At 44.4% G+C, this 17,501-nt stretch overlaps 1 protein-coding gene across 1 annotated transcript in view; it reads right to left on the minus strand.

Annotated features, from left to right (window-relative positions):
* The window catches only part of TMIE (transmembrane inner ear), a 176,079-nt gene that overhangs the window by 50,260 nt on the left and 108,318 nt on the right, over positions 1-17,501 (minus strand). The window contains exon 4 of the mRNA XM_029587021.1: positions 13,475-13,624. Within this exon, the coding sequence (XP_029442881.1) occupies positions 13,475-13,624 (150 nt within the window). The remainder of the gene's footprint in view (positions 1-13,474; positions 13,625-17,501) is intronic.

The following is a 17,501-nucleotide window of genomic DNA, read 5'->3' on the forward strand; positions in this document are numbered from 1 at the left end:
AGGTCCTTTGTACCCATGGGCAATTCTTGAAGGGAAAATAATCATTAGGTATATGCATTCATTTTAAAAAGAATGGTAATTACCATTTTGTTTTGGCTCAGTTTACCCCAAAATAAATGCAAAATACCCTTGTAAATCCCCAAAAATGTGGGGCTCCATTAGTTTTGGAAAATAGTGCACAATATTTTCTAAAACAAACAAAAATGGAAAAACAAAAACATTATCCATAAATGAATATAGCAAACCAAAACAAAAAAATCCTAAGCATCCCTAGCTTTTGAGAATTAAGTACCAAATTCACAGATACAATGTATCCATGAACTTTGCACCTTAGCGGGTTGTTTGAAAATTGCTCCCTGTTTGGCAATGGCTAACACTATAAGCTTGTCCTATGCTTTCTCTCTCGTATACCTAGAAACACAGAAATGTGATGCAGAAAAAAACATATGGTCTATCTAGTTTGCCTAACTTCCCACCGAATTCACCTTTACAATTCCTACACTCCCTCAGAGATTCCCTGTGTTTATTAGAGATGTGCATTCGTTTATCACGAATTAGGCAATTTCACAGGGTAGGAGCAATGGACGGCCGGTGCCATCTTGTGCTCCTACCATGTGACAGGGGTCGACAAATGGCACTGGTAGCCCCTGTGACATAGTATGGGCAAAGGCTATCGGCACCATTTTGATTATTGGCGCCGACGGTCCGAGTGCAGGAGGTCGCTCCCGGACCCCCGATGGACTTTTGGCAAGTCTTGTGGGGGTCAGGAGGGTCCCCCAAGACTTGCCAAAAGTCCTTGGTTGTCCAGCGGGGGTCTGGGAGAGATCTCCTGCACTCTGGCCTTGGCTGCCAGTAATCAAAATGGCACCGATAGCCTTTGCCCATACAATGTCACGGGGCTACCGGTGCCATTGGTCAGCCCCGTCACATGGTAGGAGCACAAGATGGTGCCAATGGCCATGTGACGGGGCTGACCAATGGCACCGGTAGCCCCTGTGACATGTATGGGCAAAGGCTATCGGCGCCATTTTGATCGAGGCAGGCCCGAAAGTCAGATGGCATGGAGAGAGAAATCTCTCGCGGGACCCCGCTGGACCACCAGGGTTGTTAGTAAGTCTTGGGGAGGGATCGGGATGGTGTGGGGAGGGGTTGTAGTTAATGATTTAAAGTGAATTTTAATGCTTGGGGTGGGTTTTTTTGAGCTTCGTTTTCCCGTGTCGTTTTTTGGGCCGGTTTCATTTTTCCCCGTATAGTTTTCCCAAAAAATTAACCGAGGGAAAACGAACTTTACCCTGAAGCGTCCGACTCAAAAAAACGACCCAGCAGAAAAAAACGAAGCTCATCTCTAGTGTTTATCCCATGCTTTATTGAATTTAGATACTTTTTTTTTAACTCTACCACCTCCAAAGGGAAGTTGTTCCATGCATCCACTACCTTCTCTGTAAAAACATTTCCTTAGATTACTCCTCTGTGTACCCCCTTTCAACCTCATCACATAATCCCTTGTTCTAGAGCTTCCTTTCCATTGAAAGAAGCCTGCCTCCTGTATATAGAAACCTTAGAGGTATTTAAGTGTCTCTATTGTATATCCCCTGTCTTGTCGTTCCTCTAGGGTATACATGTTTAAATCTTTAACTCTGTCCCAGTATGCTTTAGAACGAAGACCACTGACCAAGTTAGTAGCAATCCTCTGGCCCAGTGATTCCCAACCCTCTCCTGGAGGCACACCGAACCAGTAGATTTTTAGGATGTCTATAATGAATATGCATAATATAGTTTTGCATATACAAATTTAACTCAAGGATATTCATTGTGGCAATCCTGAAAACCTGACTGGATAGGTGTGCCTCCAGGAGATGGATGAGAAACACTGCTTTGAACTAACTTTATATCCTTTTGAAGGTGAGTCTCCAGAATTGTACAGACTATTCCAAATGAGGTCTTACAAGGGACTTATACAGGGGTAATATCACTTCCCTTTTCTGCTGACCATTCCTCTCCCTATGCAGCCAAGCATCTTTCTGGCTTTTGCCATTGCTTTATCCACCTGTTTGGCCACCTTAAGATCATCAGATAAGATCACCCCCATATTCCACTCTTCTTTAGTGCTTAGAATTTCACTTCTATACTGTATCTCTCTCGTGTTTTTGCATCCTAAATTCATAACTACTTTTTTAGCATTAATTCTTAGCTGCCAAACCCTAGGCCATTCTTCAAGCTTCACTATATCCCTCCTTATATTTTCCATACCTTCCTGGCTATCTACCCTGTTGCAGATTTTGGTATCATAAGCAAAAAGACAAACCTTTCCTGACAATTCTTCTGCAATGTGACTCACAAAAATGTTGAAAAGAATTGGTCCAAGGACTGATCTCTAAGGTACACCACTAGGATTACCAAAATACTTATTCCAAGCCCTTCAGTTGGTTCAACATGCCACAGTGTAAATTGTATTTGATTTGAAAAGGAATGATAGTGTTTCTCAGAAAAGTATATAATCTTCACTGGCTGTCGGTTTTTCAGAAAGCACAGTTCAAAATCTTAACCTTGATGCATAAAGCTATGCATCTTGAGAAATAGTGTTTATCTAATAAAATTAAGTTTTATAGTCCATTACACAGCCTGAGCTCATCCATTCAAAATGATTTTGTAAAACCTTCTATTCAAAAGTTTCATCTACAAGAAAAGAACTCTACAACTTTCCTATCTCAGGGACACAGCTATGGAATAACCTGCCTGCTGATAACTGTTGCGCTTACCGACCGCATCCAAACAAGAATGTCCAGAGGTCACAGGAGGCCAGAACAAAAAGTCCAAGTGGATAGCGAGGATCAAGGCCAGAGTAACAGTAACAGGGCCTGCTCACCTTTCACGTCCGTCCACGAGCTCCGGGCTCTCCCACTCCACCGCCGCAGCCAGTTCACAGGGTCCTCAGCTCCCCCGCGCTCAGTCTCCCATCCAGGCCTCACGGCAGGGCTTGGTGTCCTCCGTGGCATCGGCCCCGCCCCTAGGCGCGTGCACGCGGACCACACGTCCTCTTAAAGGGCCGGGGCGGATCCCACCTCCACGGTGCACCCTGATTGATGGCTGCATTAAAGGAAGTGATCAGACACCACTTCCTCGCCTTGGCAATCGGGTCGTACACTCCGGTGTCTCTAGTTTGCCTTCCAGTGTCTCGTGTTCCAGTGTCTCTTGTTCCAGCGTCTCCTGTTCCAGTGTCTCCTGTGTCTCCAGTTCCAGCATCTCCTGTGTCTCCTGTTCCAGCGTCTCCTGTTCCTTCGTCTCTCCATCCTTGGTAGTACCCTTCGGACTGATCTCACGGTACTGACCATTGCTTGCTCCTGACTACTTCTGATCGCTGCCTATAATGACCTCTGCCTGACCACTGACTACTTCTGATCACTGCCTGGAACTTGACCTCTGCCTGACCTGACTACTCCCGGATTGACTACAAGTACTGACCCCTGCTTCAGCTGACCATCCTGAACTGTTACTCTGGCCTTGATCCTCGCTATCCACTTGGACTCTTTGTTCTGGCCTCCTGTGACCTCTGGACATTCTTGTTTGGACATCGACCATGCATCCTTGATCGTGGTGGGCACTCCTCTTCATTTCCTCTCCAGGAGATCCTGCGAGGCCCACCTAAGACCAGGCGGCCCGGGTATCCAAGGGCTCAACCTGAGGGAACCCCGGGTTGCTATTGGTGAAGCTCCAGCTGGCCTCTGTCTCCTCCTGTGCTCCACCTTCTGGTGGCAGGCACTCTCCGGGTCCGACCGGAGGGCCGTACCAATCCTGCACCTGGCCAAGGGTCCACGTCCAGTGCAACAATATCCATGGAAGAATGTAATTATTTGAAAGTTAGGGAAAAAAGTGAAAGATGTTCACTTTGTGCTGGCCTTTTTTTGATCAGAAAGCATTTTGAGGATAGTAGCAATCCCAGCAGAATTGTATTTATATGTTCTTTGTTATCTATTATAAATTGTGTTTGTCATTTGCATGAATGTGAATTTGGTATCCACATTGAATAACTGGAAACTGAGGAATGGAGGAAGGTAAATATAAATAAATAAATAGATAGATAGATATTAACACTCCCTCCCTATCTCAGAGTGAACTCAAGTTATCACTACCTGTTGTTGCCTCCCACTCAACTAGTTTCTAACCCAGTCAGTCACTCCAGGACTCATGTCAAGGGCACTCGATTTATTTACGTCACCTATTTATGTACTGAAATCTAAGTACATCTAGCGCTTTCCCCTAATCTAACTTTCTGGTCACTGAATCAAAGAAATTGATTACATTTGTGTGACAAGACCTACCTCTGGTAAAACTATGCTGCCTCAGATCTTGCAATTTATTGGATTATGAAAACTGCGCTATCCTCTGTTTTAGCAGAAATTCCATTAATTTGCTTACAACAGAGGTCAGACTAACTGACCTGTAGTTTCCAGCCTCCTTCTTACTTGTGAATAGTAACCACATCAACCCATCTCCAGTCCTCCAAAACTACTCCCAACTCTAAAGAAGTACAGTATTTAAAAAGTCAGAGAGTGGAGCTGCTAGAACCTCTCTGTTCCCTTAATGCTCTCAGATGTGTCTCATTCGGCCCATCACTTTATCTATTTTAAGTTCAGTTAGCAGCTCCTGAACACAACTTTCTTAAAATCAATTGAGGTTTACCTAACTTACAATCTTTTTTTGTTTTCATTTTATATGGTCCTACTCCAAGCCCTTCCACAGGGAGCACCAAACAGAAATATTTTTTAAACAATTTTGCATTGTCCTCATCAATATTTACATATTTCTCCCCTTCACTTCTGAATCTCACAATGCCACTTTTCTACTTCCATCACTAAAATATCTAAAAGTTTACCACATTTACTGGTTTTTTTTCCATTTGAATCTCTGCATTCCTAACTACTTTTCCAGATTTTGTTAGCTTTTCCAGATAACGTCAGCTTTTCCAGATAATGTCACCTGTCTTCCTCCTGCTCTGACCTCTTGCAGTTTATGAACATTACATTTTTTTCCCTTACCTTTTCAGCTACTTCTTTAGAAAACCATAGTGGCTTCTTTTTTTTTGTCTCTTTCCTTTATTTACTTTTCTAACAAAAAGTTTAGTTGCCCTTGTAATAGGTCTTTTTAGTTTTGTCAACTTCTCGTCTACTTTCCCTAGATTTTCCCTTTCAGCTAATGACTTCTTGAGGTAAACCCCTTATTTTAACAAAGTTAGTTTTCTTGAAGATCCTTCCTTTTGAACGAACCTCCGGCTCCTGTATTTGCATACTGAACCACACCATCCAGTGATCGGTGGCTCCCAGATGATCGTCCACTGCAGCATCAGAGATGCTGTCACATTGGTTAGCACTAGGTACAGTATCAACCCCTCCAATGAGGTTTCCATTACCAATTGACAGAATTGTTTTCTCTACAGAGAATCCAGGACACTGTAGCAAAGGATATGGAGGACACAGTATGTATTATGCAGACCCAATATGGCAGCAGGATAAAAATAGCACCACAATATCTTAACTCTCAATTACTTCACCGAGAAGCTATTCAATCAAAACTAATGAATAGGACCTGTGGGGCGGATTTTAAGAGCCCTGCTCGCCGGTGCGCCTATTTTACATAGGCCTACCGGCGCGCGCAGAGCCCCGGGACTCGCGTAAGTCCCGGGGTTCTCCGAGGGGGGCGTGTCGGGGGCGGTCCCGGTCGTCGCGGCGTTTTCGGGGCGTGTCGGCAGCGTTTTGGGGGTGGGTACGGGGGCGTGGCTACGGCCCGGGCGGTCCGGGGGCGTGGCCGCGCCCTCCGTACCCGCCCCCAGGTCGCGGCCCGGCGCGCAAGAGGTCCGCTGGCGCGCGGGGATTTACGCCTCCCAAAGGGAGGCGTAAATCCCCCGACAAAGGTAAGGTGGGGGCTTAGACAGGGCCGGGTGGGTGGGATAGGTAGGGGAAGGGAGGGGAAGGTGAGGGGAGGGCAAAAGGAAGTTCCCTCCGAGGCCGCTCCGATTTCAGAGCGGCCTCGGAGGGAACGGGGGTAGGCTGCGCGGCTCGGCGCGCGCCGGCTATACAAAATCCATAGCCTTGTGCGCGCCGATCCAGGCTTTTAGCAGATACGCGCGGCTCCGTGCGTATCTACTAAAATCCAGCGTACTTTTGTTTGCGCCTGGAGCGCAAACAAAAGTAGGCCTATTCGCGGAGTATGAAAATCCGCCCCTGTATGTTTATTTTGTAAATTGCTTAGGGCATGTGCATGAAGCGATTAAGAAATTTTAATAAACAAGCAAATAAATATCCATTTGAACACATTGGGGAAAGTTTTCAAAAGGGTGCTGACTTAGGGGGTCATTTTCCAAAGCAATCGCAACACGAAAAGTCCCTTTTTGCGTGCGATCAACAAATGGGGGCGGAGTCGGGGCGGCGTCAAGACCGGAATAGGAGGAGTCGGGGCGGCACCGGGGCAGACGCCGCGAAGACATCCATGCCAATTTCATGCCCAATAGCACCACTTTCGCAGGCCCGCCCCCTGCTTTGCCCCCCCCTGTACCACGCGATTCAAAGAGCCCAGCAGTATTAGAGAATCTAGGCCTTAGCGAGCCAAATTTTGAACAGCTAAGTTTAACTGATTTTTATCTGGATCTAACCCGATAGGTTTTCAAGTGAAAATCATCCTAAAGCTTAGCCAGCTGGAGTTAGCACTGCTATTTGTCTAATCAGACCTAGCACTGAAAATCAGCACTTGCTCTCTATGACTTTTCTCTGTCTCAACCATTGCTCCAAGATAGCATATTTTTGGTTGTCTAAATTTAGCAACCTAGTGAATCTAGGTAAAGACCTGGACATGGGCATTCTAGAGATAAAGTGAGATAATGGAGATACACTTGTGCTCCTAAGTTTACATACCCCTGGCAGAATTTGTAAAATGTGTAGCATCATGAGTGATCAGACAAAATATGTCTGTTATTTTTAATGTGTTTCAAATTATCATTAAACAAACCATAGTAATAAGGAAAATTAGTGGCTTCACATAAATATTCAATGAATTTCTTAGCTCTTGAGAAACTCTCATGCATTTCATCCAGCGCTGCTCTGAGTCTGGTGGTTAATGAAGCATGGAGAAAGCAAAAGAACTGTAAAAGAATCTGTGAGCAAAAGTAGTTCAACTTTATAAATCAGGAAAAGGATATAAAAAGATACCCAAAGATTTGAAAATGCCAATCAGTACTATACCAACTCTGATCAGGAAGTGGAAAATTATGAGTTCTGTTAATACCATACCACGGTCATGTAGACCAAGAAAGATTTTGCATACAACTGTCAGGAAAATTTGTTAGGATGCAAAATAAAAACCCACAAGCAACGTCTTCTCTGAAACAAAGAGGTCTGGGTATTTCAGCATGCACAATAAGGAGATACTTGAACAAAAATGGGCTGCATGGTAGAGTTGCCAGAAGAAAACTATTGCTGCACCAATGCCACAAAATAGCCTGCTTACAATATGCCAAGCAGCAACCTAGAGAAGCCTTAAAACTTCTGGGATGAAATAATTTTGAGTGATGAGACCAAAATTGAACTTTATGGTAACAATCATAAATGATATGAAGATAGGCACACCATCCCTACCAAGCATGGATGTAGATCTTTTCTGGTTTTCTATTTATTTATTTATTTATTTATTTATTTATTGGGGGGGGGGGGGGGGGGGGTGAGCTACAGCATCACAGGGAATTTCATCAAAATTGATAGCAGGATAAATGCACCATTAATTTGCATTCATCAGCCAGAAAACTGCACATGGAGCGCTCCTGGACTTTCCAGCAAGACAATGATCCAAAACATAAGGCCAAATCGACCCTTCAGTGGCTACATCAGAAGAAAGTGACGGTTCTGGAGTGGACCTCACAGACTCCTGACCTCAACATCATTCAGCCACTTTGGGGAGAACTCAAACATACAGTTCATGCTAGACAATCAAAGAATTTACAGGATCTAGAGATTTTAGCAAAAACGAATGGGCAACTTTATCACATGAGAAAATAAAGGGCCTCATTCATAATTTTCACAAAAGACTGCAAGATGTCATTGATGCAAAAGGAGCCATACAAGATTCTAAGAGTATGCAAACTGTTGAACAGGTCCATTTTATTATGTCACTTATTGCTATGGTTTTTTAATGATTGTGTTGCTCTGTGTTACATAAGAACATGCCATACTGGGTGAGACCAAGGGTCCATCAAGCCCAGCATCCTGTTTCCAACAGTGGCCAATCCAAGTCATAAGAACCTAGAAAGTACCCAAAAACTAAGTCTATTCCATGTTACCGTTGCTAGTAATAGCGATGGTTATTATCTAAGTCAACTTAATTAATAGCAGGTAATGGACTTCTCCTCCAAGAACTTATCCAATCCTTTTTTAAACACAGCTATACTAACTGCACTAACCACATCTTCTGGCAACAAATTCCAGAGTTTAATTGTGCGTTGAGTGAAAAAGAACTTTCTCCGATTAGTTTTAAATGTGCCACATGCTAACTTCATGGAGTGCCCCCTAGTCTTTCTATTATCCGAAAGAGTAAAAAACCGATTCACATCCACCCGTTCTAGACCTCTCATGATTTTAAACACCTCTATCATACCCCCCCTCAGTCGTCTCTTCTCCAAGCTGAAAAGTCCTAACCTCTTTAGTCTTTCCTCATAGGGGAGCTGTTCCATTCCCTTTATCATTTTGGTCGCCCTTCTCTGTACCTACATTAAAAATAACAGACGTGTTTTGTCTGATTATACCAACCACATCTCCATTATTTCCATACAATCAAAATGTATTTATTTATTTTAAAAAATTTTCTATATCATCGTTAAGTTATATACCATCACAACGGTTTACAGGAAGGTATAATTAGTAATGTTGGGAATTGTATATCGTAATATGTTCTATAAAAGTGCCATTAAAGTCCGGTTACATAATTTCACAATAACTGCTAATTGATGAGTGTAATAAATCTTGTCCTTTTATACATGTATCAGTTTTATATACATGTATAACTCTTTAGAACTGTATAATTTCTTTTATTTTAGCGGTGGATTTAAAATAAAAAATAAAAATAAAAATATGCACATCTTGAGCTAAGTGCTGGTCTATTGCCTGCTTACTCTTTTATTCTCCATTCTCTTTGTAAAATGCTTGTTTAAAAAGCCAGGTTTTTAAGCTTTTTTAAAAAAGTTTGAAATTTCTCTGTAGTCTAATCTCTAATGGCATGGTTTCATATTATAAGACCTGATAAGGATAATGCCCGTTCTCTAACTTGGGTTAATTTTGCTGTCCTAACAGAAGGGATGGTTAGGAGTGCTTTGTTCGCTGATCTCAGGTTTCTATGTGGGACATGGACACAAATGGAGTGTTAAATGACCATCATACTAGGCGTTTTGATTATATGGAAATAATGGAGATATGGTTGGTATAATATTGTTTTGAAACCAGTTTTCCATCCTTCTCATCACTATTTTTTTATGTCTGTAGAGTTAGTACAGATTTATTCTTAAAAAGCTACACATCTTACAAATTCTTCCAGGGGTATGTAAACTTATGTGCACAATTCATTAATAAAGACATTTAAATATCTCAGAGATATCAATTCACAGGAGGTGGGTGGTTCGCATCCCATCAGCACCCGGCCAGCGCACGGACCTGCTCACCTCCATGATTCCACGGAAGGTCCGGGGTCGGCCTCCCTAGCGGCAGCTGCAAGCGCTTCCAGGCCTCGGCATCCCGCGGCGGCAATCACCGGGCCTTCCACTGCGCACCAGGCCTCATGCTGGAACTTGGCATCCTCGGCTGTATTGGCCATGCCCCTACGCGTGTGCGCAGACCACCCGACCTCTTGAAGGGCCAAGGGCAGGTCCTAGCTCCTTGGTGCGCCCTGTTATAAGGAAGTCCCTGCTTGTACTTCCTTGCCTTGGCAATCGGGTCAGCGTGTATGCTAGATTGTCACTGCATTTGTATCTTGCTCCAGTCTTGTTCCAAAACTCATTCCAGGATCCTTCTGTTCCAGTTCTGTTACTGTCTTTTTCCTGCTTCCTAGTACTCCAGCGTCCTCCTGTTCCTGTTCATCTGTCCATCACCCCAGGTAGTACTTCTGGACTGTCTTACTGGTACTGACCTTGGCTTGTTCCTCGACCTGCCTGCCTGCTGCCTGCCTTCTGACTCCAGTCTGTTCCTCGACCTGCCTGCCTGCTGCCTGCCTCCTGACCTCAGTTTGTTCTTAGACTCATCTGCCTGCTGCCTGCCTTCTGACCTCGGCCTGCCTGTGAACTCATTTGACCTCCAGAACCTGACCCCTGCTTTGCTGACTACTTCTCAGACTGACTCCCGGACTCTGACCTCTGCCTGCTTGACCACGTCTCTAGATTCTGGCTCTGTTCCTAGCCTTGTCATCACCTACGCTATTCTGGTCCTCCTTGTTCCATCTGACCTCCAGTCTCGAACCTGACCACTCTCCCCTTCTTTCTGTGGGCATGCCAGACTTCCATCCTTCCAGGAGACCCTGCGAGGCCCACCTAAGTCCAAGCGGCCCGGGTCCCTACGGGCTCCTCCCGGGGGGACCGCGGACTTCCAGTGGTGAAGCTCTTCCTAGCCTCTGTCTCCTCCAGTGCTCCACCCCCTGGAGGCAGTTGCTTTCTGGTCCCTACCAGGATGCAGTTCTCCACTGCCTCAGGACAAAGGTCCATCCCCGAGCGCAACAGTGGGTCTCTTTCAATGGAAAGGAGGTTCTGGAATGAGGGCTCATGTGATGAGTGTGAAAGAGGAAAGACTGAGAAGTAATCAAGAAATATTTTTTTACAGAAAGGACAGTGGATGCATGGAACAGCCTCCCACTGATGGTGGTGAAGACAATGTAATACCTTGTTCAAGAAAGCATGGGACAAGAAAGGGGATCTCTCAGTGGGATTAGTAGAGATTGTAGATCTGAGCAGTTGTGTGGATGGATTCTGCCATCATATTTCTTTATTTCTGAGTTTCTATGGATTACTCATTTGATTTAAAGAAATGTACATCCTTATTGATAGAATAGGTTCCCTATCATGCCTTAAGATCAGCCTAAATTGTAAGAGTGGTACCCCGTTCACTAAAGGGTAGATTTTCAGACCGCGCAAATAGGCGTACTTTTGCTGGCGCATCAGGCGCAAGCAAAAGTACGCGGGAATTTAGTAGATTCGCGCATAGCCGCGCGTATCCGCTAAAATCCCGGATCGGCGCGCGCAAGGCTATCGATTCTGTATAGCCGGCGCGCACCGAGCCGCGCAGCCTACCTCCGTTCCTTCCGAGGCCGCTCCGAAATCGGAGCGGCCTCGGAGGGAATCCTCTAACGCCCTCCCCTCACCTTCCCCTCCCTTCCTCTACCTAACCCACCCGCCCGGCGCTGTCTAAACCCCCTCCTTACCTTTGTCGGGGGATTTACGCCTCCCAGAGGGAGGCGTAAATCCCCGCGCGCCAGCGGGCTGCTAGCGCGCCAGGACGCGACCTGGGGGCGGGTACGGAGGGCGCGGCCACGCCCCCGGGCCTGCTCCCAAAACGCTGCCGACACCCTCCCAAAATGCCCGACGACCGGGCCCGCCCCCGACACACCCCCGACACGCCCCCTCGCCAAACCCCGGGACTTACGCGAGTCCCGGGGTCTGCGCGCACCGGTAGGCCTATTGAACATAGGCGCACCGGCGCGCAGGGCCCTGCTCACCTAAATCCGCCCGGATTTAGGTGGATTTAGGCGAGCAGGGCTCTGAAAATCCGCCCCTAAGGGTGCTGAAATATTAACTAGGAGTCCTAAGTATTTGGAATTCTATGTCTCAGCCATTCTGACTTCATTTATTTTCTGCCATTACTTAAAGACATTTTCTCAAGTGTCATCACTTAAAGTCTCTTTTTTCAAATGTTTTCCTGATTTGAATTTTATTATGGGTGAGGATTTGGGGTTGGTTGGCACTGCTGTGTGTGATTATGAATGTAGTTTATATATGCTAGAGTTTACATGCATGAGTATAATATGTAAACACCTAGGGGATAATTTTGTAATATTTTGCATAACTTAGCCAGCAAATGCATGCATAGGTTACACCAATTTTCAAAGTGGACTTTGACGTGCAAGTCTGCTTTGAAAATTTTCCATCTACCCACGCACACACGAATCTGCTAAAATATGCACAGAAATTTTACATGAAAATTTACATACATACATTTGGAAATTCAAAAGAATGTGTATATGTCCAAACCACTCTCCCAGCCCCACGCAGCCTGGGTGTTAGCTTGGTGCCTAGGTGTGGACCCTTAGCCAAGGCGGAGCTGCTGCTACCTGTAGGAGAGCTCCCGCAGGTCCCCTCCATTGGCAGGTGGAACTGGTTGGAGCAGGAATCCGAGCTGGACCTTCACCTATACCAGCCCTCGTTCCCCATAGGTTGAGCCCTTAGGTGCCAGGGCTGGCAGGACCTAGGTGAGGGTTCCTGGTGAACAGGATCCCACAACAAGAGGAGAAGGAGAGGTCTGTCAGGCCAGAGTCAGGACAGGCGGCAGACAGGCAAAGTCCAAGAGGTCGGGGCAAGCGGCAGGCAGGCAGTATCCAAGAGACATTCTGAGGTCAGGGCAGGCGGCAGGCAGGCAGATTCCAAGAGACGTTCTGAGTCAGGAGGTAGAAGATGAACCAAGTGAGAGACGGGCATAGGAACCAGGGCACGGGGACAGGAACACAGGAGCAGGAACACAGGAGCAGGAACACACAGCAACCAGTGGCTAACAAGGAGAAGGATCCATTGCAGAGGCAATCTGCATAGCCAGGGTTCAGGCTAAATAGAGCCCTGAGCCTGACATCATCTTCCTGGGCCGCAGTACTCCCTAGCCGCTGGCCCTTTAAGAGATGGGGAGGCGCGTGCACGCCGAGGGGGGGCCTGCCGACTCGCGGCAGTACATGGTTTCTTCTCTTTCACCAACCAATATCACTAAAATATATCCATTCTTTTGTCATCCTTTTGTTTACAATTAAATGAAGTCTACAAAATTCACTCATTTTTTACTCTTGTTGACTTCTCATCATGCAGGAGATCCCCCAGCAATTGCAGAAGACTTGGCAGGTCTGACTTTGGTCTCCAGGCATGCGGTACGTGTAAGTTGCCTAAGCATTAATTCTGCCCTAACAATTATGCATATAGAAAAGCCAATATACTGTTGATTCACAGTGCATATAAGTCAACAACTCCACCGTGTGCTTGCTATTTATAGGCCCCTTGCAAATTTTCAGCATGGCATATAGGTGTCATCATGTAGTAAATATGCCTTCCTATATGGAAAGGCACAAAATGTAGAACAAGCACTGGTAAATTTTAATCTGCCCCAAAGCACTGTCAAGGTGAGTTTCCTGAGTTCAGTTCATGCCCATAAAGATCCAACTAAAAACAATAATTTAGAGAAAAAAAGAAAGAATGCATTACCTCCAGGAATATCTGTCAGTTCACTCAGTGGTGGCACGGTCTCCAGTTTGTCAGCATATTCTTTTCCTGCCTGCCGCTGTGCATGCCGTGCCTCTATCTCCTTCTTTGTTCTGGGAATCCGGCATTTGAAGATACAGCAAAGTGTAATGACTGCAGAAAAGAGAGAGAGAAGGAAAACGAGGTGGTATTATTTGTCCTGTAGCAGCACAATCCTTGCAAGATAACAGCAAGGGGATGTTAAAGCAGATAAATGATATTGACAGAAAGCAAGGGATGTGAATCGGGTGCCCGATCGTTCCCGCTTTTGGATTCATCTGGCCGTGGGAAAATCTCGTTTTCCAGCGGATCGACTTTTTTTTCGTGAAAAATCGGTTTTCGGCTTAGTGCCCGCTAACGGGAGTTAGCGCTAATAAGAGTAACGGGAGTTAGTGCGCACTAACAAAAAATAGCAAAAAGTAATAAAAAATAACAAAATAAATGTTTTTTTGTTAGTGCGCACTAACGGGAGTTAGCGCGCACTAACCCGAAAAACGATTTTCATGAAAATTTGGGGGGAAAAGTGTTCATTTCTTTTTTAAACCAATATATAACGAATTAAGAAATATCGTATGATATTTCAATTCATTATAAAAATGATTCACATCCCTAGAAAGCAGGAAGCAAATAGTGATTCTCAGGACTTGTTCCGTTTTGTGACTTGCATAATGTAGTCGAAAAAAGTACAAACAGGATTCAAAGCAGGTCAAAAACAAGCTATTTCATTCTCAAAGTGTGCATTTTCTATTTTCCATGGTACATTTGCATTTGTTTTCTATGGTTCATTTCCAGCATATTTCAGAGAGCATATGCCTCTGGCAGATTTTCACACTCCCGGGGGGATGATCATGTCACGAGTTTTGGATTCCTGAAGATGAAATTCACTAGGTATTTGGGTTTTCCTTCATAGCAACTGTAAAAATATCTTTGCTCATGAGAAAAAATGAATATTCAATATGACTCCAGAAAAGAAATTCAAAGAAAGGAAGAAACAGGGCCACCATAGATGCTCCATTAATACCAGTCATTGATCAACCCTCAAAGGAATATTTACCTACATGTTAAGGTGATTATTATTTGCCTCCCAAAGCCCTCAACCCCATCTATATTTTCTTTGGATAAGGGCAGGAATATGTCTGGATTCAGTGGCTTTTTGCTTCAAAACTCCCACTATGTCCTGTTGCAGCTTATTTGCCCATATTTTTTTCTTATCCTGTCAAAGAAAGTTTTGTGATCTAGGCAGTTTGTCTTTTATTATTTTATGATCCATTCACAAGGAATGTGTGAAAAGTATAGGACAGAGAATCCAAATGGATCCTCTTAAGAAGCCTTTGATTCTTTTAAGACACAGTATCACATTCACTGCAGGATATTATATCATTCATCCTTTTTAAAAGCTCTCTCTCTCTCGTACCCTATATACAACATAAGTATCCTATCACTTTCACAGCCTTTCTTACAAATATCACCTATGCATGCATGGTATACATGCATACATACTTCTGCACTCATATATTGCAGTCATGCTCCCATATCACTAGAGCTGCATGAAAAAATACCAGACACAATGTTCATGCAAAAATAGTTACTGAAGGAAATAATAAAAAATAAAATGTTTATTTTTCATGCCCATTTTGGGTGTCTGTGTCTCTCTCTTTGGAGCATACACTTTCCTCTCTCTGTTTTTCTGGGGATTGGAGTCCTTCCTTCTCTCCTCCAAGGTGTCCCCCTCCTTCCTTTAGCTGGTCCTGGCATGAAAAGAAGAGCATGTCAAGGTGAAACTGAAAGAGCCAAAAAAGCAATATTTCACAAACACACCTATGAAATAGAAAAGCAAGACAGTAAGCAGCAAATACAGCTCCTCATCCAAAAAGGTAATTTATTTATTTAACATATTTCTAAATTGCCTCCCTGACTTTCAGAAAGTCACTCTAGGCCGTGTATAACAAAAAATCCTGATGCAAAAAATGAACAATGAAAACACTACATCTAAAAAAATAAAATTAAACACAAAGGTCCCATAATCTGCACCATTTAGCCAACTTAAAAAAGGCATTAAAACCTGGCTTTTTCTACAGCTTGTCTGTGAGATCAGAAGTTTTTTGCTTAGCCAAATTTCTTTTAGCTTTAAATTTCTTAGAAATGCTTTTAAATTTCTTAGAAGTGTATGTTTATCTTTTTCTAAAAATGTTGTATTTCTGATATTTTATTGTTGTTTTATTTGCTTACTTTTAAGATAGAATATTATTTTCTTTTAATTTGATGTTTTAAATGCCTATAACAGGGCATAATTAATTTGTACACCTATGAGATACTTAATTTTGAACACCAGTATAGAAAAACTAATAAATAAATAAATAAACTAAGGGGAAGATTTATTATACTGCTATATTTTACCACTGGAGGGGCGATATATTGTAGAGGAGCATTCCTGTGATATTCAGCCCCTCCCTGATAAAATAGCACAGTGTTTTTCCCCACAATATTTTTATCTTTTGAAAAAATGACGCAATAGAAAAATAATGTCGAGAAATGGGGAAAAACATGCCAATGGCAGTCCAAAAATAAGCTGCCCCTTTCACCTTGCCAAAAACCAACCAGGGGTCTTTTGATACCCTTGTCAACCCCCCCTTCCCCCACCACCTGTCGAGGCAGCCAGCAGGGCCCAAAGCTTAAAAACTATAAAAATTATTCCCATGGTGATGCTCCACCCCTTCCCAAACCCCACATTTTATAATAAATATTCCCCCTGGCTTCCAACTCCCCCCTACCAAGGCATCCTGACCCCTGCCCTCCAAAAAATTAGAAGTAGCCCTGATGTCTAGTGGCCTCCCCACAATTCCCCTTTCTTGAAATATGTCCCTGGAGTCTAGTGGCTCCCACCCTAGCCCACCTCCCAGACCTTCCAACCATACCTTGAGAGGACATCCCTGGTGTCTAGTGTGGCTTGAAGTGCCCCTAGGCTCTGGGCTAGTCAATGCCATCTTTCAAAATGGTGCTGACTAGCTTTTGCCTCGTCAGTGACATTTTGTAAGTGGTGGTTGACAGGCCTGTAGCTTACAGTTTGCTCCAGGCCCCATTAGATACCAGGAATATCTTCTCAGATGTGGAGGGGTCTGGGTGATAGGCTAGATTAGGGGGACCACATACACAGGAACTTTTTTAAAGGAAGGAGGTTTGGGGTGGGAGTGACCACTAGACACCAGGGACTTCTTCTAATATTGGGGAGGGACGGGGCAGGATGTCTTGTGGGGGGAGGTTGGAAGACCAGGGAAATATTTATTTAAAGGGGCTGGGCCATCACTGTGTGATTATTTTTCATAATTTTGGAAACGCTGGGCTCTGCTGGGCCATATCAACTGAGCACAGGTCTACCAAGAGCCTTTCGGGGGGGGGGGGGGGGGGAAGGCAGCTTTTTCAGCGCAGGAGCATCAAGACTTTCATTAGAGTCCTGATGCTCCCACAGGAAAATATCTAGAATAACATGGCTTGGCAGATTTTTGGCAAGCCGTGTTATTTTAATAGCATAGGATTACCTATGCATTAGCTGCTTTGCATGCATTTGCAAACTTTATGCATGCAAATTGCATGCATATCAGCTCTTTGTAATAGGGGTGTGTTTTGGGCCAAAATAACGCTCGATATCACTGCAATATGCCATTATCATGCAATATACATTGCATTTGGCGCACTAATGGCTAATCTCAGCTCAGTAAATCTCCCCAGAAGCTGGAGCTTAGCCAACTAAGGGGGTTATGTTTCAAAGCATCATCGCATGCGTTAGGACCTTATCGCACGCGATAAGGCCCTAATGCACGCGGTAAGGCCATATTGCCTGCGAAAAGGGCCTTTTTGCATGTGATATAATGCAAATTAGGGGGAAAGGAGGAGTTGGGGCAGGGAGGGGGAGGAGTCGGCCACGGCACCACTGCCAGCGATAATGTGAGGAACATTATCACCGGCAGTAGCGCAGCAAATAGCTACGCCTTTT

This window comes from Rhinatrema bivittatum, chromosome 2, assembly GCF_901001135.1.
Source record: "Rhinatrema bivittatum chromosome 2, aRhiBiv1.1, whole genome shotgun sequence".
NCBI classification, from domain to species: domain Eukaryota; kingdom Metazoa; phylum Chordata; class Amphibia; order Gymnophiona; family Rhinatrematidae; genus Rhinatrema; species Rhinatrema bivittatum.